Below are 18,324 nucleotides of genomic sequence, written 5' to 3'. Positions count from 1 at the left end.
TAAACCTATACTTTTATTTTTATACTCCCTATTTTTTAAAGTTTACTTTAAGGTATTCGCCTTAACTTCTCCATCATGAAGATGGTACCGTAGGAACCAATACTCCATAGCGAAGCCATGGGAGTTTTAGTTATACATATGGTAGATGTTTGTAAAAACAAGTGGGTCTACTAGTTTTAAATTATTTCGAGAATGAGAGAGCGGAAATACAAAATAGCCCTTGTCGTTAAGGAACCCCTGCTAACTATGTTTTATATAGATTGAAAGCTAGAAAGAGACTGAGGGGTATAGTGACGCCATCAAAGAAGGCTCTAACTTGTGTTTTAGTGTTTGTATACACTGAATGTAAAACGTTAATAAAGGGCAACCTAGAGGTATTGAGTTAACTCCTCCAAGTACGTGGTTGTAGGTTCATTTCTAGGAGTGGACATTTGTATATATTTGTGAAAAGTTTTGTCTTGAGTGTGTGAATTTGCATTTCATAAAATAAATATAAAAACATTGTTTTTTAAAATGTTAAGAGGTTTAGTTATCATAAGTAGTGTTTAGTTATGAGTTTAATATGTTGAGACTAATATGGCGATGAAGTGACAACAAAAGGATTGCTTATTAGCCATGACAAGAAGTACTAATTAGTTAATTTGTGTTTGACCTGCAAGGCCATTTTACATAAACTTCAAATAAAATAAAAGTTCCTAGTTTATTATCCGGAGAACCATTTAGGAGGGCAATGCCCAAAATGTCATATGAGGTACAACTCATTTGTATAAATGGTTATCTTTCATGAATGTCCCCAACTTGCAATCAAACTATAACAGTATAACTTTTCCATTACATCTATTATCTATTGAATCTATATCTATTATCTATTATCCACAGTTTCAAAGAATATAATAACCGGACATTAAATTTATAATATATTGATCATCCTCATACAGATTTACCTATGTTGAATCTCCTACGAAGTTGTTGGGCGAGCGGTTGTAGGTGAGCGAAGAACTTGTTGCAGCATTCGTGCAGCAAGACGCTGTGTTATTCCACCAAATACTCGACCTCCAAGATTTCGTGCCTCGGGTTCTTGAAGTACCTGATCATATTAAATCATCTCATCAGCTCACACACTATGACACCATCAAGCAAGCAAAAAAAAAAAAAAAAAAAAAAACAATTATCTCTTGGTATTTCACATTGAAGGTGTTTTTCAAAAGCATAATTATAGTTGCAAGGATAATGTCAGTGGAGGTGGTAAATTCAACCCATATACAGAAACTTACAAAAACAGCCAAATGGGTCAATTTATGTTATGTTTGATCTAGGTAATGTAGTCTTTATTAAGACAATAACTATTTAATTAATGGTTCAAGAAATTAAAACAAAAAGTATTTCGAATTACCGGGCCCGTAGACAGTAGAACAAACATGGCTATTTTAGAAACTAATCAGATAAGACAATATTTGGCATGCCTTAAGTTCTTAGATTCTTACCTGTAGAATTGGTTGTAGGATAGTAGGGTCAATATTATCTGACGACCGTAAAAGCCCCCATATCCTTAAAACTTGTTCTCTAAGCTCCATCATGCTCGCCAACTCAGCATCCGTCATGGGCATACCGATTCCGTTCACATTGGGAAAAAATGTCTTCAAAGGCCCCGGAATTAAATTGTATGTATCGATCATGGTTCCAATAGTGATTGCTTCAGTTACCCGGATAGCCTCCTTAATAACTAACGTCCTCAGCTCCTCACCATCGGGACCCAATAATAGTTTCAAAACGGGTTGTAACGCTTCTTTTGCAGAAAAATCTCTATCCTGTTTCCCCTGCACAAGCAGGTTTTCGAGTCTGTTCCATCTGTTGGAAAACAGCATTCAGCATTTAGATTTAGATGACAATGGTCAATAGCATATGGAGATGGTAATCTTGAACCAGTTACCTATAAACAGAACTTGGGTTCTGTTTATCTCAAACGGGTCAAAAGAAATAACAAAGCTAAAAATGGTAGCGTCAAATGGGCTGAATGGGTCAAATCAGTTGATGTCATACACAACTAATTAGAGTCCGGTAAGACAGTTTATTTTAAGAAATAGATTATTCAGATTTATAATATATTATTTAGTAATGAACAAATTGCGTATGGGTCCACTTGACTAGACACAACCCATTTTGACCCATACAATGACCAATTTCAACCTTGTACAACTTGTTAGAAGACCCGAACAATCTACCCATTTTGCAACTTCTGTTCTTCTAATAACAAAACTTTGTAAGAAAAAAGCACCTGAATTTTCCATCCTTGAATAGTAGCTCAATAAGGGCATCTCTTAGGTACGGATTTGGATCCGTGAGCAATCTTTTCGCAAAATACGGATAAGAAGCTGCTAGAACCTTAAAATTAGGATCGGCATAAAGTGCTAAACCTTCTAGAACAGTAAGTGACCTAAGTATCAATGCATAATAAGCCGGGACATTAAACGGGTACTGATACAACACAGCACCAAGTCCATCCACAATCGTTTTAAAATTCAACTCACTAACAGTCGAATTCAACGCATCATCAAAAAAGTTTCTAAGTGCCGGTACAATTGGGGTCACATCAACATCAGGCGACAAAAAATCCAAAGCATAATAATCGCGTGCCATTGCTTCATAATCCCGATTAACCATATGAACAACATGACCAATTATTGCAGATCGTGCTTCTTCGGGTGTTTCACTCATCATACCAAAATCAAGAAAAGCAAGTTTACCATCGGGTGTTGCTAATAGATTACCAGGATGAGGATCTGCGTGAAAGTAACCGTATTCTAGTAACTGTCTAAGACTGCATTGAATACCTGTGTTGACCAGGTCCAAGACTTTTAACCCTTGACCTTCGATTAGGGCTTGTTCGTTGAGTTTGACTCCTTCAACCCATTCCATAGTTAATACTTTTGCACTTGTGTAGTCCCAGAAGATGTCGGGGACGAGTACTTCTGCTTTGTCGGCGTATAACTTTTTGAATCTTCTTGCATTTTGTCCCTCCTGCACACACCTGTCAAAATTAACATTCAAACCCATATAAACCTATACTATCCCGTTTTCAGATTTGCGTTTTAAAACTAGTTAAATCATTATTGATTGTGCCTACAATCTGATCTGGACCCGAAAAGTTGGTTTTTAGGTGTGTTATTGGTTATCTGATTATTAAGTGATTAGACAATCAACAAAACTATGATTTCTTTAGTACTAACTACAAGCTTACATCAGAACAGATAATCAGAAAGGCAAAATATAATCACCTAACAAAATCTTTAACCAAATTCAAGAGAAATTTGCTGCTATACACAAGATGTACCCCCTTTTTGATGATCATTGTACGTATTTACTTATTAACTAATCAGACATTAACATTTTTGCCAAACTCTTTTATAATAACTGATCAAATGATTATCACAGCTTTAAACAGCAAATGCATAACCATACACTGTCTCCTTCAACCAGGATTATCCAAAGACAAACATTCAAACACCGCTTAAAAAAATAAATTTAAAAAGTATGCACTATTTGTGAACCTGGTAAGGAAAACCAACCTGAACATAGTTCAACTCTTGATAAACTCTGCGTGCGAATTCGTCGATCAAAGCAACAACATCACTGGTAACTACATCAACATATTTATTTATAAAGAAGCCTAGACCCCTTATAAGGTAAAAGTCTAGCCCAATAGCTTCCTCGATACCAGGCCTTTGCACCTTCACAGCAACATATTGTTCAGAATACTTGAGCTGGGCTTTATAAACTTGACCCAAACTGGCTGCAGCAATTGGAGATGATGAGATTGATGAGTAGATGGTATCAAGTGGAATCCCAAGTTCTCTTTCAATGCATGCAAATGCCTCTGCATCTGGAAATGTTGGTAATGCATCCTGTTTAATCATCATGTATACAGCGTCAAGCATAAAACCAAATGCCTCTGCATTTCATGTTTGAGATAAAAATCAAATGATATATTATTACCTGGAGTTCAGTGAGTTCTTCAAGGAATGCAGGTGGACAAAGATCGGGTCTAGTAGATAGTCCCTGACCAATTTTAACAAAAGTAGGACCTAACCTAGTGAAAGTCTCCCTCAACTCAATAGCTCTTGATCTCTGATTCTGTTCCAGTTGTCCTTGCAACTGGTCTATCCATAATTTCAATCCGAATGAGCCCAATCCAACAAGAATTTGCAAAGTCCTCTGTAATACCTATGTTTCACTCCACAACAACACCTCAATCAGAAGTAAAAAAAAAAAAAACAGATGCATTAATAGCTAAATTTCTCGCATACAAACCAAAATTAGTATCTATAGCATTAATACTCCGTAATATATCTTATCAACAAACTTATATATTAGTCTAATTACCACTGTTTTTCTAGGTACAGCATAGACAACAATAAATTGCACACTAACTTCATCAGCATCAATCAATAACCGTCTATATTTACAAATCAATTATTAAAATTGTAATCACAACTTGCACAATAATTTAATTAAGCATCAAATATGTTAACAGTACCTTAAACGGACGATTTGCATATTTATATTTAAGTAATTCTGGACTATAAGCAGAGACATTAATAGCGCGGGCCAATGCTTTAGATTCAGCTTGTAAATCATCAGCTCTGTTTCTCATAGACGACGGAACTATAGAAGAAGAAGAAATTGATTGCTGATTAATCGGAGGTAAAACACGTGGTCTAGTTTCCTCAACCAAGGCAGCGAATAAGGGTTTCGGTCTGAATCTGTTCCGACATTTACGTCCGGTGGTGGTTGACGGTGGTTTGTTACGGTAGAGAACGTAGGGAGATGTAGTTGAAGCTGGATTTAGGGTTACTGTACTCATTATTACTGTTAAATGTTACTAGTATTATTCACGGTGGTGGTGGTGGACTGGTGATGGTTTGTTTGGTGGTAGTAATCGGAAATCAAATTTGGTGTGTGTGTCTGATTTAATTGGTTGAAATTGCAGACTAGTATCGTCGTATGAAAATGAAACATATAATAATTTAAATTTAAATAATTTTAATAATTGGATATAAATGGAAGGGGGTGTTTCGTGGTTTCATATGGTATACGTGTTTACCCGATAGTCGCATTCTTTTGTATAAAAATAGAGATACAATTGGAAAGAGATCCTACGATATACATACATTTTAAAGTAATAGTTTGCTCAAATATATCATTTTGTGCTTGTAAACTAATCATGTTTGAAAATGTTCTTATAAGTCACGTAAATTTATATTTTGTTTCATACATCATACATCATACATACATATCATACATCATACATATATTTTAAATGTTGCTAAAAAAATCATCGTAAAAACATATAAAAATGTAAATACTCTTACATTTGGAGAAAAATTAAATAACAAAAAATGTGTTAACATTTGTGTCTATTTACGAATAAATTTTTATGCGAATTAGACATATATTAATCAACATATGAATTTAAGTAATCTACAAAATCGTTTCCCATTAACTATACTATGTCACATGGGTTGGTTAAATGTTTCACTTACTAAGATAACGAAATATTGTGGTAGTCAAAAAGGTTAGAACTATAACAAGAAAAATATAGTATAAAGAATGGAAAATGATTTTTTTACCACCTTTTTAGCATACCCAATTTCAATATTTACTAACAGCAATGAAAATTTTGGTCGTATCACACACATGTGTAACCCGTTTTGACCAAGGGAAATGAAAATTTTGGTCGTATCACACACATGTGTAACCCGTTTTGACCAAGGGAAGAAAATGTCAAATCATACAGACTTAAGGGGTATATGTTGTAATTATTTAGGGATTACACATACGTATGAAGAGTAATTTAAGGGGTTAAAATATAACTTTATAATTTAATATAATAATCAACAAATAAAATTCACCCAATTTTTTAATGGGATTTATCTTTTCCCCCTCCGCGAGTTGCGTTTTTCCGTCATCACCGTTTAACTCGAAATAATTTTACGAACAAAACGCAACTAACTACATTCAAAACGGAGCTTCTTTTTTTTTTAAAGGGAAACATTTTGTATTCAACTAATTATATCAAGTGGATATCTAAAGCAAGCGGTAAGTTTATGAGTTTGTAAAGAACGCAACGCGCATGCCATTAGGTATATATGTTTTCTGTGGAGAGAGTTAAAGAAAACACCAAAATACACATGATGATAATATATGATTTGATAGAAATAGAAAAGAGAAAATGAGCGAAAAGAATGTTACTTTCAGAAATATCATTTTTTAAAATATCGTGTTTTTAAAATCTTTAAATGTACAACATTATGTATGTAATAAGTAGTAAACATACGTACACATTTTGTACATAAATCGTGTGATACTACAAACAGGTACCCAAATACAACCGCAGCAACGCGCGGTCCGTACTTTTTCTAGTTATAAACAATACAAGTGGTGTAAATGGTATTAAATTAATAGAGTATTTAAAAGGAATATGACATTTGTCTTGTTTTTGATTGGGTAGGTTAAAAGGTAGGCCAAAAAGGTAGGCTAAAAAATCATTTTCCAGAAAGAATTACTAGAATCATTTTTTTTAAAAAAGTCAAATAAGTATATTTACTAAACTTTAAAACTCACTGTACAAAACAAGGGCATGCAAAAACATTCACACCCCATTGTCTATTCACGAAAATATTACATCACCATAATATGAAAACACAATACTAACCAAACTAGGATGCTAAGGTAGTAACCTAATGAGGCTAGTTAATTTTGATCATATACAAATGATTGTGGAGAGGTGCAACCAATTGTGCCAATCAATATGTTTTGACAAGGATTGTCAACTAATAGCACACGTTGAAGCCAAGACATTTAGGTTATCCGAGTATTTGGAAGGAAAAACTGTTGTATACTTTAGCATATGCTTATTTTGTCTTCAACTTATTGCACATTTATTTTCTGATGTCTATGGCTTTATTTGTTCATATATAAGCAGAACAATTTAAAGTAGAACAATTTAAAGTGGAAGAACAGCCGTTCGATAAAATGCCTAACAATGGGTTTTCCAGGTATATGTCATCGAATTTCTTTTATGTTTCTAGTTTATAGAATCCTCTTAAAGATTGTATTACGTGTACCATGTTATGTAAAGTATATCGGCAGGTTTTGTTTGTTTTTGGAAACGAGCCTTGTAACTTATATTGGTTAAAGTGGAAGATTATAATCCATTTGGGTCATAATTGTCCATTTCGACCCGTTTACATTGTTTTTGTAATTTGAAATTGCCAACAGGTTTATAAAGTCATTTTAAAGTTGCGGAATGATTGTGGGTCACCCGGGTACAGCGGATAAGAATTTGGGTCATTAACTAAATTTAGTGTCATTTTAGGTAAAGTGTCAAAATGACTCTCGGGCCTACTTTGTGGGCCCGTAAGTTAAAAACAGTTAAGTTTGGATGAAAACTAATAATGGGGATTGAAAGTATTCGCGACAAAATTTTAAACGGTGTATAATATGTTTAGTATTTCAAGTCTAAATATGTTTTTAACGGGTGTCGAAGTTGCATGTTCCATGATAGGTCAGATCATGTTGAGATTAAGAGAAAAGATAAGATAGAGTGAGATTCGATATATAGGAAGAAGACTCGGTATGAGAGAGAATCGGTAAAATTACATTCCACAGCTTCTAGAACTCGGTTACAATGCAATGGCTATCTAATTAGGACTACTTAGGTTCCTTATATAGCCCTCTTCTAAGGAACCTTCATTTAAGCTTAATTTGTGATGACCCGAGGATTTTTGACCAAATTTAAACTTAATCTTAATATGTTGCCGACACGATAAGCAAAGTTTGTAAAGTTGAGTCTCTAGAAATTTTAAACTATTTTTATGAAATCATTTGACCTTTGACTATGCCCGATGATTCACGAACAATTATTAGTAAATAACAATTATATATATATATATATATATATATATATATATATATATATATATATATATATATATATATATATATATATATATATATATATATATATATATATATATATATATATATATATATATATATAAACGTAAGTATCTATAATAATTTGAAATTTTAAAATTTAAAACATTTAAAATTAATTATGTAAAATAAATACTAATATCAGTATTAATATTATTATTATATAAAAAGAAATGAGAATTGATATATATTATTGTTATTAATATTATTATTAACATTAATAATATTAATACTATTATAACTAGTAGTAAAATCATATTGATTAATATTAATATTGTTATTGGGAAGAGCTATTAATAATATTATAATTAGCATTATTATTAGTATCAATATGATTAGTATCATTTTTTTTTATTATCATTAATATTACTTAAACTTGTTTTCTTACTAAAATTTCCATTATCTTTATTATTAGTATTATCATATTAATATTTTCCATCACACTTTATTATTTGATATTATATCATTAATGATATAATTAATTCTATTAATAGTATTAGTATTTTTTTTTTATATTTTATAAGTTCAAATATGATCATCCTTATTATTAGAAACTAATACATTTTTTTGTTTTGTTTAACATTATTAACATTTTTATTATTATTAGTATTAGTATTATCTTAAAGATGGTTATTATTTGATATTATTATTAATTCTATTATTAATATCATTAGTAATATTATTAATATAATTATAATTATTATTATTATTTATTAATATTAAATTATTAATATACAATATAAAGTAAATATATAGATACTCGTGATTATATACATCCCTACCATTTTTATTTTTTTCTGCCTTTTCTTCTTTTGATCAAGGAACCATTAGTCTTTTAGTAACCCCACAACCAACTTGTTCAATTATTAATTTCGTATAAACCATTCAATGAATATGAATCATCTGTCAATATATGAAATCAAAAAAAAACAAAAACTTGGAAATAACATCAGACATTTTTTTTTATTTTATTTTATTCTTCAAACCCATTAAACCTCTGATTTGATTCGAAACGAATTGAAGGAAAGTGGAAATGCAGAAACGTTCTAATTCATTGCTTGAAACTTTCTTCAAAGTTACAAAAGCTAATTCAAAGAAACAATCAAGAATTTTCGAGTCAAAGTTCATATTTAAAAAGTCAACCAAATCGTTCATGGTAAAATTCGAACTTCTCTTTATGTTTTAAGTTTAATTAATGATCCAGAAAGTTTCCAAGTATCATTTAGAACATATTTCATGTAGGAATTATTATCTAAAACAATCTTAATTTCATAATCAAAAATTTGAGTTTATGTTCTTGAACTCAAAATTTGAAAAGCTCGAATTCAGAATAAATTTTAAAAACTAAAAATACAGTTTTGTTAGGAATCGGATGTGTAAACTATCTGCAAAATTTGAGGTTTCAATTCATGTTATTGATTGAGAATTTCGAAGTCAAAGTATTTTTTACAAAAAGTCAAACCTGTGTTCTTGAATCAAATTGAAGTTGTGGAAATCGTTTCTGTTAAAATTAAGGATTCGTAAAGTTTTCATGAACCATTTGTAACACAATTCATGTTATAACAATCCTCTAAAACGATCTAAAAATTGAAAATAATTTTTTTTTTTAAAAAAAAACTCGCGACAGCAGATAGGCTGTAATAAAAAATTTTTTTTTTATTTTTTTTATTTTCTTTTTCATTTTCAATTAAAAATAATCAAATGATATTACTCTGTTATTATTATAGTTCCAGTTTTGAATTCTGATGTGTCCTTGTTTCGATTGGAAATTTCAATGAAGAAGAAAGTGAACTGAAATATACCGGGTTATATAATATAGTGTAGGACCTTAAAACAGATTAGAGGGATCAAAGGGATGGTAAAGAGTTGGTGCGGGTGAGCGAGAGGTCGCGGGTTCGAGTCCCGCCTGCGACAATTTTTTTAGAAAGGCTTACATTTGAGGTAGCTATTGTATTTTTATTATTTCCTTGTTATTATTATTATTATTATTATTATTATTATTATTATTATTATTATTATTATTATTATTATTATTATTGTTGTTGTTGTTGTTGTTGTTGTTGTTGTTGTTGTTCTTGTTGTTATTGTTATTGATTATAGATATTAATTATTATCATTATGAACTTGATTGTTATTAGTATTAGTATTATTATTGTTACTATGAATATGATTACTATTATTTCTATGAAAACAATAAAAAGGAAAAATTAATTATTAGTTTCATTAAAAATTAACACTTGTATCATTTTGTAATTAATAATATTATTATCAGTATTATTACTATGTTAATAATTATATGAATACATGAAAATTAGGATTAGGATTACAAAATTAATGTAAAAGAAATCATAGTCATTAGTTTGTAAATTAAACACGAGGGTTATGAGTATTATGACTACCAATATACAAGTTTTAAAAATATTGTCAATATTATAAACGTAGAAATCGTGGATATAAATATTATTATCATTAATGTTAGTATTAGTATCAAATTTAACAATATCATTATTATTATTAGTATTATCAATATTAAAAAAGTTATTATTATCAGTAAATCATTATTATCAAAACTATCATTTTGTTACAAATAACTATTTTGTATCTTAAATATACTTAATACATATATTATAATTATATTAATAGTTTATATATCTACTTAGCTAACATAATAACAATAGTTATATAAATACTTATATATAACAAACTAATGATATCTTTTTATATAATGCTAACCAATATATATATAGATATATTAATATAACTAAATATATATAATATTAAACAATCTGAATATATGCACAAACTAATTAAGTATAATATATAATTAAAGATAAAATATAAAATTGTTCGATTATGATTTGTGTATTAATATATATACAAATGATATAGGTTCGTGAATTCGAGGCCAACCCTGCATTGTTCAGTTGTTCAAAGTCGTCATATGTATTTTTACTACAAAATACAGTATCGTGAGTTTCATTTACTCCCTTTTTAAATGCTTTTGCAATATATATTTTTGGGACTGAGAATACATGCGCTGCTTTTATAAATGTTTTACGAAATAGACACAAGTAATCGAAACTACATTCTATGGTTGGATTATCTAATCGAATATGCCCTTTTTATTAAGTCTGGTAATCTAAGAATTAGGGAACAGACACCCTAATTGATGCGAACTCTAAAGATAGATCTATCGGGCCCAACAAGTCCCATCCAAAGTACCGGATGCTTTAGTACTTCGAAATTTATATCATGTCCGAAGGAGGATCCCGGAATGATGGGGATATTCTTATATACAAATTGTGAATGTCGGTTACCAGGTGTTCAATCCATATGAATGATTTTTGTCTCTATGTATGGGACGTATGTTTATGAGAAATGGAAATATGAAATCTTGTGGTCTATTAAAATTATGAAATGATTATTTATGATAAACTAATGAACTCACCAACCTTTTGGTTGATACTTTAAAGCATGTTTATTCTCAGGTACGAAAGAAATCTTCCGCTGTGCATTTGCTCATTTTAGAGATATTACTTGAAGTCATTCATGATATATTTCAAAAGACGTTGCATTCGAGTCATTGAGTTTATCAAGATTATTATTAAGTCAATTATAGTTATATATATTACGAAATGGTATGCATGCCGTCAAATTTTGATGTAATGAAATATTGTCTTTTCAAAAACGAATACAATGTTTGTAAAATGTATCATATAGAGGTCAAGTACCTCGCGATGTAATCAACTATTGTGAATCGTTTATAATCGATACAGACTTCATCCGGATGGATTAGGACGGGTCCTTTCAGTTGGTATCAGAGCGGTGGTCTTAGCGAACCATGTCTGCATTAGTGTGTCTAACTGATAAGTCGTTAGGATGCATTAGTGAGTTTGGACTTCGACCGTGTCTGCATGTCAAAAGTTTTGCTTATCATTTTGTGTCAAAAATTACCTGCTTATCATTCTTAGAAAAATCACTTGCTTATCATTCTTAGTTTAGACACGTTTTACTGCATTGACTGCATGAATAGTGTATAGACAAAATTCATATCTTAGCGTATCTGTTATTGTAAACTTTGCCTGACATTTTCTGTAGATTCCTCCGTAACTTATGGGATTTTAGTATTATATATGCATATGTAAATTATGTATTGCAGAGTACTAATCTACATCATATAATCTATTTCTTATCGAAAATCCTTCATCTGATCGTACGAGATGAATCCCTCAACCAATTCGAATTCTTAGGGTTCCGATAACTATTCCGATATGGAGTTTCAACTAAGCTCCGAAAGCAGAGTCACCAGAATGAATCAACCAAATCATTTGATGGGTTCGTAGTCTACTTAATCATTGGGGACAAGAAGAAGGTGATCCCTTCCGTCAACCGAATCCACCTCTTGACGAAGAACCTGAAACACTTACCGGCGAACCTATTCGAAACACCATCTTCAGCCTCATTTCTAGGGTAGCTCGTCACGATTATATACTATCTAAAATTCTAAACCTTATTCATCTGCTCGTTCCGACCAACAATCATCTTGGAATAATAGGAGAAGTCAACGAACTTCGCTCTCGAGTAATCAATCTGGAGAATATGGTACAAAATGTACCAGCTTCAGCAACATCACCGGCACCAACAGTACCATCAGTAACAGCACCAGTACCATCAACAATCCATGCCTCAACATCTCATTATGTACCTCGAGTATAATCATCGTTCTAAGTATCGTTCTACATCGATTATCTTCGTTCTTCATGACGATTAAGTAATCTCTAAATGTTTTAGAGATTATATATTCTTGTTCTAACGATAAATCAAATGAGTTTAATATCATATTGACTCATTAAATCCTTAATTTCATCTGAAGAAAATATATATGTATATATGTTTTCAAAAAGATTGTAATTAAAAATTCTTTTGTACAAACTGTTAATGGTGAAAATATTTTAACGGGTAGGTAATACCCGAGGAATATTTAAATTTCACATTAATAAGTTACACTGTATATTCTTCGAATCTGATTCAACAGTTATTCACTATCCTATTTACAACCACCGAGATACGTATCCGTTCACCAAGGAATAACTATTTTCATTCAAATTCAATTTCATATTTGGATTTTAACCTATCAGAATCCAACAAGTGGCATAATGAAGAAATAATGTACACAATAAAAATTGATTAGAAACAGACTAATTAACAATATTAAATTTTATTAAGAAACCACGCTAACAAAATCCTAACTAACTGTTCCTAGCTAACTGTTAATTCCGTATTACATTTTATTTATCGCAATTTAATCATCGCAATTTATTTTATCGCAATTTATATTCTCGCAAATTTATTTATTGTCATTTAATTTCTGTTATTTAGTTTACGCACTTTATTTATCGTTATTTAATTCCTGTTATTTATTTTACACACTTTAAATGTCGGGACACGTATACAAGGTTTTGACATATCATATCGACGCATCTATATATATTATTTGGAATCACCATAGACACTCTATATGCAGTAATGATCGAGTTCTCTATACAGGGTTGAGGTTGATTCTACAATAATATATATACTTTGAGTTGTGATCGAGTCTGAGACAAATACGGGTCACGATACGTATTAATTAATTCGAATATTATATAGTAAACTATATATGAATTATTATTTGTACACTGCTAATTGTGGACTATCAACTGAGGACTATCAACATTGGACAATTAAAATGAATTAAAATATTGATTATAATATATGAAACTAAAAAAAAAAAAAATCTTCAAGTTTGCCACTTGATTTCATTCTAAACTTCATTAGTATCTTGACGATTACAATCTGCGTTCAAACCTTTCATGATTCTTGAAAACACCTCAATCGATAAGATGAATCAACCGCACTTCATCTACGGAAGAAAAGATTTATGCATATAGTTATGCACCTAAGAAACTCTCGGCAATTGAGTAAAAGTTTAACACGTAGCCGCGTCAGATCCTTTGGCATTTATTAACAAAAATAACTTTGCGATCCCTTTTCAAAGTAGCCAATTTTGTCACAGCTCCAGCAGGTCAACTTCGACTTTTCATTCGAAGTAGCCTTACTATAAATCCTGATTTATACGATTACCCTTTTGATACCGGAGAATTCTTTTATATTCCACCATATTACCAGCAGACGTACCAGCAACCTCGTCGCTCCTTGGTTTAAATCTCTCCGACAAATTCCTATATTTATCCATTGAAGTCTCATCATACTCATCCGCATCTTGTAACAAGAATTGCCATACCAATTACCGGAAATCAGCAAATCTGTATTGTGAGTCTCGCAACGTTTTCACATCAACAGTTATATGTATCCATATAACATTTATCTCTTAGAACTATGGTCTCCCATTCTAAAATTCTGAAAAGCACTCGGTCACAAATCAATACTCTGAATGTTGAAAAAGCTGAATGAAGCAGCAGAAACCATAGATAACCGTAAACGACCATAATCATCGAAAGTTTGATGATAAAGATTAGTATGTTGGAAAAGCTCAGAAAAGTTGGAACTGGAAAACGGATGAGCTAACCGTAAAGGAAACCAAGGAGAAATACAAGTAACATACCCTAAATTCATAGAACCCAGATAAATCTAGATCCGTTGAAATCTTTAGAGAATATCTTGCTCCGAAGTCATGTTAAAATCTTGCGGAAAAATCTTTCTCCATCAACCATCGAACTTAGAAATTCCAAAATATCATCATCAATATCTTCGATATTTCTGAGGATAATTTCATAAATATTCTCGTCCGAAATTATATACCTCTTCGTGCGTCCTGTGTATCATTATGTTGAAAACATTCAATGGAAAATTTAGTATCAAAAAGCGGATTATGCGAAACTATGAAGGAAGCCGTGAACAAATCACAAAGAATAAGTTTGACTTCAAAGAATCCAAATGATTCCGTTTCTGATGAAATATTTAGCGAATACCTCGCTTCCGAATCTAAACCCTTACGGATAAATCTGCTTCATCATCCATCGATATTAGAAATTCCAAGATATCATCGTATCTTTCATTATAAATATCCTCCATATTTCTGAAGATATTTTCATAATTATTCTTATCTGAAATCAATAATCTATTCGTGCTATCAATGTTACATCATATAGAAACTGTTAGTTTCTATATTCTGTAAACTTTCGAGCTTAAAATATGAATGTTTTTGGAAGTAGTGTTGGGAACTGATGCATGAGTTAGTATAATATAATGACACTTGATCAACGTGATTATATTACAATAAGTCATGCTGAGTTCCTAATGAAACCTGATGATGGTTCACAGTAGATTATACCATCATCATGTGTCATGTTACCTAACTCTTTCATTCTACATAACCTCCGAACATATCAAGAAGAATATATTCTTGATAGTTCTATCATCTGTATTTTTGATAAATTTAAAAATCAAATCGTGCTATCACGTTCCACCCTGCTTAGAACATTATAATCATTTAGAACTCTATATCTACAAATTCTGGACCATTATTCGCTTGATTTAAAATCGGGAAGAGAAAACAAGAGCATGAAGCTCCGATATATAAGAAAAATATAAAGCCCAACAACACCACCGAAATTACAAACTGTGGATATCAGTGCGTATAGCAATATAAAGACACGGGAGAATTATAAATACAATAATCCCTAGACCATAGTAGAAATAAACAGATTCTTCCGGTGGGAGTTGGAAAAGAAGAATGATCATTGCGATAGTCAGAATAAGAACAAGGATTAGAACCGGATTAAGCATTATTATAATCTTTTAAATATATGAACTGAGAAAGAAGGTATAGAAGTGGTGGAAACTAATGGAATGGAAAATTTAAATTTATAGTGGAAATATCAGACAGAGCAATTAAGGCAGATCATCGCATTTAATTAAAGAGATCCTAACTTCCTCATTTATCGAAGAATCAAATCTTTTAGATTTCGAAGATTTTCTTTATATCCCTTGAATTCCGGAATTCAACCAAGACAACGTCAAAAATTAAAATGAAACTTCGTTTATTCATTTCACTCTTTTGTGATAGCTTCATTCGTGCTTCTCGAATAATCGAATTATTTTATCTGTATTATTCAATAATGATAAACCTCTATTTATCAGCTCATATTCGTCAGGAAAACATATTTATTATTAGCCATGACGACCTCACTCAAATTTCGGGACGAAATTTCTTTAACGGGTAGGTACTGTGATGACCCGAGGATTTTTGACCAAATTTAAACTTAATCTTAATATGTTGCCGACACGATAAGCAAAGTTTGTAAAGTTGAGTCTCTAGAAATTTTAAACTATTTTTATGAAATCATTTGACCTTTGACTATGCCCAATGATTCACGAACAATTATTAGTAAATAACATATATATATATATATATATATATATATATATATATATATATATATATATATATATATATATATATATATAACGTAAGTATCTATAATAATTTGAAATTTTAAAATTTAAAACATTTAAAATTAATTATGTAAAATAAATACTAATATCAGTATTAATATTATTATTATATAAAAAGAAATGAGAATTGATATATATTATTGTTATTAATATTATTATTAACATTAATAATATTAATACTATTATAACTAGTAGTAAAATCATATTGATTAATATTAATATTGTTATTGGGAAGAGCTATTAATAATATTATAATTAGCATTATTATTAGTATCAATATGATTAGTATCATTTTTTTTATTATCATTAATATTACTTAAACTTGTTTTCTTACTAAAATTTCCATTATCTTTATTATTAGTATTATCATATTAATATTTTCCATCACACTTTATCATTTGATATTATATCATTAATGATATAATTAATTCTATTAATAGTATTAGTATTTTTTTTTATATATTTTATAAGTTCAAATATGATCATCCTTATTATTAGAAACTAATACATTTTTTTGTTTTGTTTAACATTATTAACATTTTTATTATTATTAGTATTAGTATTATCTTAAAGATGGTTATTATTTGATATTATTATTAATTCTATTATTAATATCATTAGTAATATTATTAATATAATTATAATTATTATTATTATTTATTAATATTAAATTATTAATATACAATATAAAGTAAATATATAGATACCCGTGATTATATACATCCCTACCATTTTTATTTTTTCTGCCTTTTCTTCTTTTGATCAAGGAACCATTAGTCTTTTAGTAACCCCACAACCAACTTGTTCAATTATTAATTTCGTATAAACCATTCAATGAATATGAATCATCTGTCAATATATGAAATCAAAAAAACAGAAACTTGGAAATAACATCAGACATTTTTTTTTTATTTTATTCTTCAAACCCATTAAACCTCTGATTTGATTCGAAACGAATTGAAGGAAAGTGGAAATGCAGAAACGTTCTAATTCATTGCTTGAAACTTTCTTCAAAGTTACAAAAGCTAATTCAAAGAAACAATCAAGAATTTTCGAGTCAAAGTTCATATTTAAAAAGTCAACCAAATCGTTCATGGTAAAATTCGAACTTCTCTTTATGTTTTAAGTTTAATTAATGATCCAGAAAGTTTCCAAGTATCATTTAGAACATATTTCATGTAGGAATTATTATCTAAAACAATCTTAATTTCATAATCAAAAATTTGAGTTTATGTTCTTGAACTCAAAATTTGAAAAGCTCGAATTCAGAATACATTTTAAAAACTAAAAATACAGTTTTGTTAGGAATCGGATGTGTAAACTATCTGCAAAATTTGAGGTTTCAATTCATGTTATTGATTGAGAATTTCGAAGTCAAAGTATTTTTTACAAAAAGTCAAACCTGTGTTCTTGAATCAAATTGAAGTTGTGGAAATCGTTTCTGTTAAAATTAAGGATTCGTAAAGTTTTCATGAACCATTTGTAACACAATTCATGTTATAACAATCCTCTAAAACGATCTAAAAATTGAAAATAAATTTTTTTTTTTTAAAAACTCGCGACAGCAGATAAGCTGTAATAATTTTTTTTTTTTTATTTTCATTTTCAATTAAAAATAATCAAATGATATTACTCTGTTATTATTATAGTTCCAGTTATGAATTCTGATGTGTCCTTGTTTCGATTGGAAATTTCAATGAAGAAGAAAGTGAACTGAAATATATCGGGTTATATAATATAGTGTAGGACCTTAAAACAGATTAGAGGGATCAAAGGGATGGTAAAGAGTTGGTGCGGGTGAGTGAGAGGTCGCGGGTTCGAGTCCCGCCTGCGACAATTTTTTTAGAAAGGCTTACATTTGAGGTAGCTATT

General features: G+C 30.0%; 1 protein-coding gene across 1 annotated transcript; it reads right to left on the bottom strand.

Moving 5' to 3' along the window:
* Positions 1–681: 681 nt before the first annotated feature.
* On the bottom strand, positions 682–4,988 carry LOC139839567 (protein ACTIVITY OF BC1 COMPLEX KINASE 3, chloroplastic-like). The gene is made up of 6 exons (XM_071829662.1): positions 4,535–4,988; positions 3,994–4,221; positions 3,567–3,902; positions 2,276–3,018; positions 1,485–1,848; positions 682–1,087 (listed from the first exon to the last, which is right to left on the bottom strand). The coding sequence occupies exons 1-6, from the start codon at positions 4,859–4,861 to the stop codon at positions 959–961; spliced, it is 2,127 nt and encodes a 708-aa protein (XP_071685763.1). The 5' UTR covers positions 4,862–4,988; the 3' UTR covers positions 682–958.
* Between the last annotated feature and the right edge of the window lie 13,336 nt (positions 4,989–18,324).

This window comes from Rutidosis leptorrhynchoides, chromosome 4, assembly GCF_046630445.1.
Source record: "Rutidosis leptorrhynchoides isolate AG116_Rl617_1_P2 chromosome 4, CSIRO_AGI_Rlap_v1, whole genome shotgun sequence".
Taxonomy (NCBI): Eukaryota; Viridiplantae; Streptophyta; class Magnoliopsida; order Asterales; family Asteraceae; genus Rutidosis; species Rutidosis leptorrhynchoides.
Note: the sequence above shows the minus strand (reverse complement) of the source record. Positions and strands in the feature narration are given on the sequence as shown.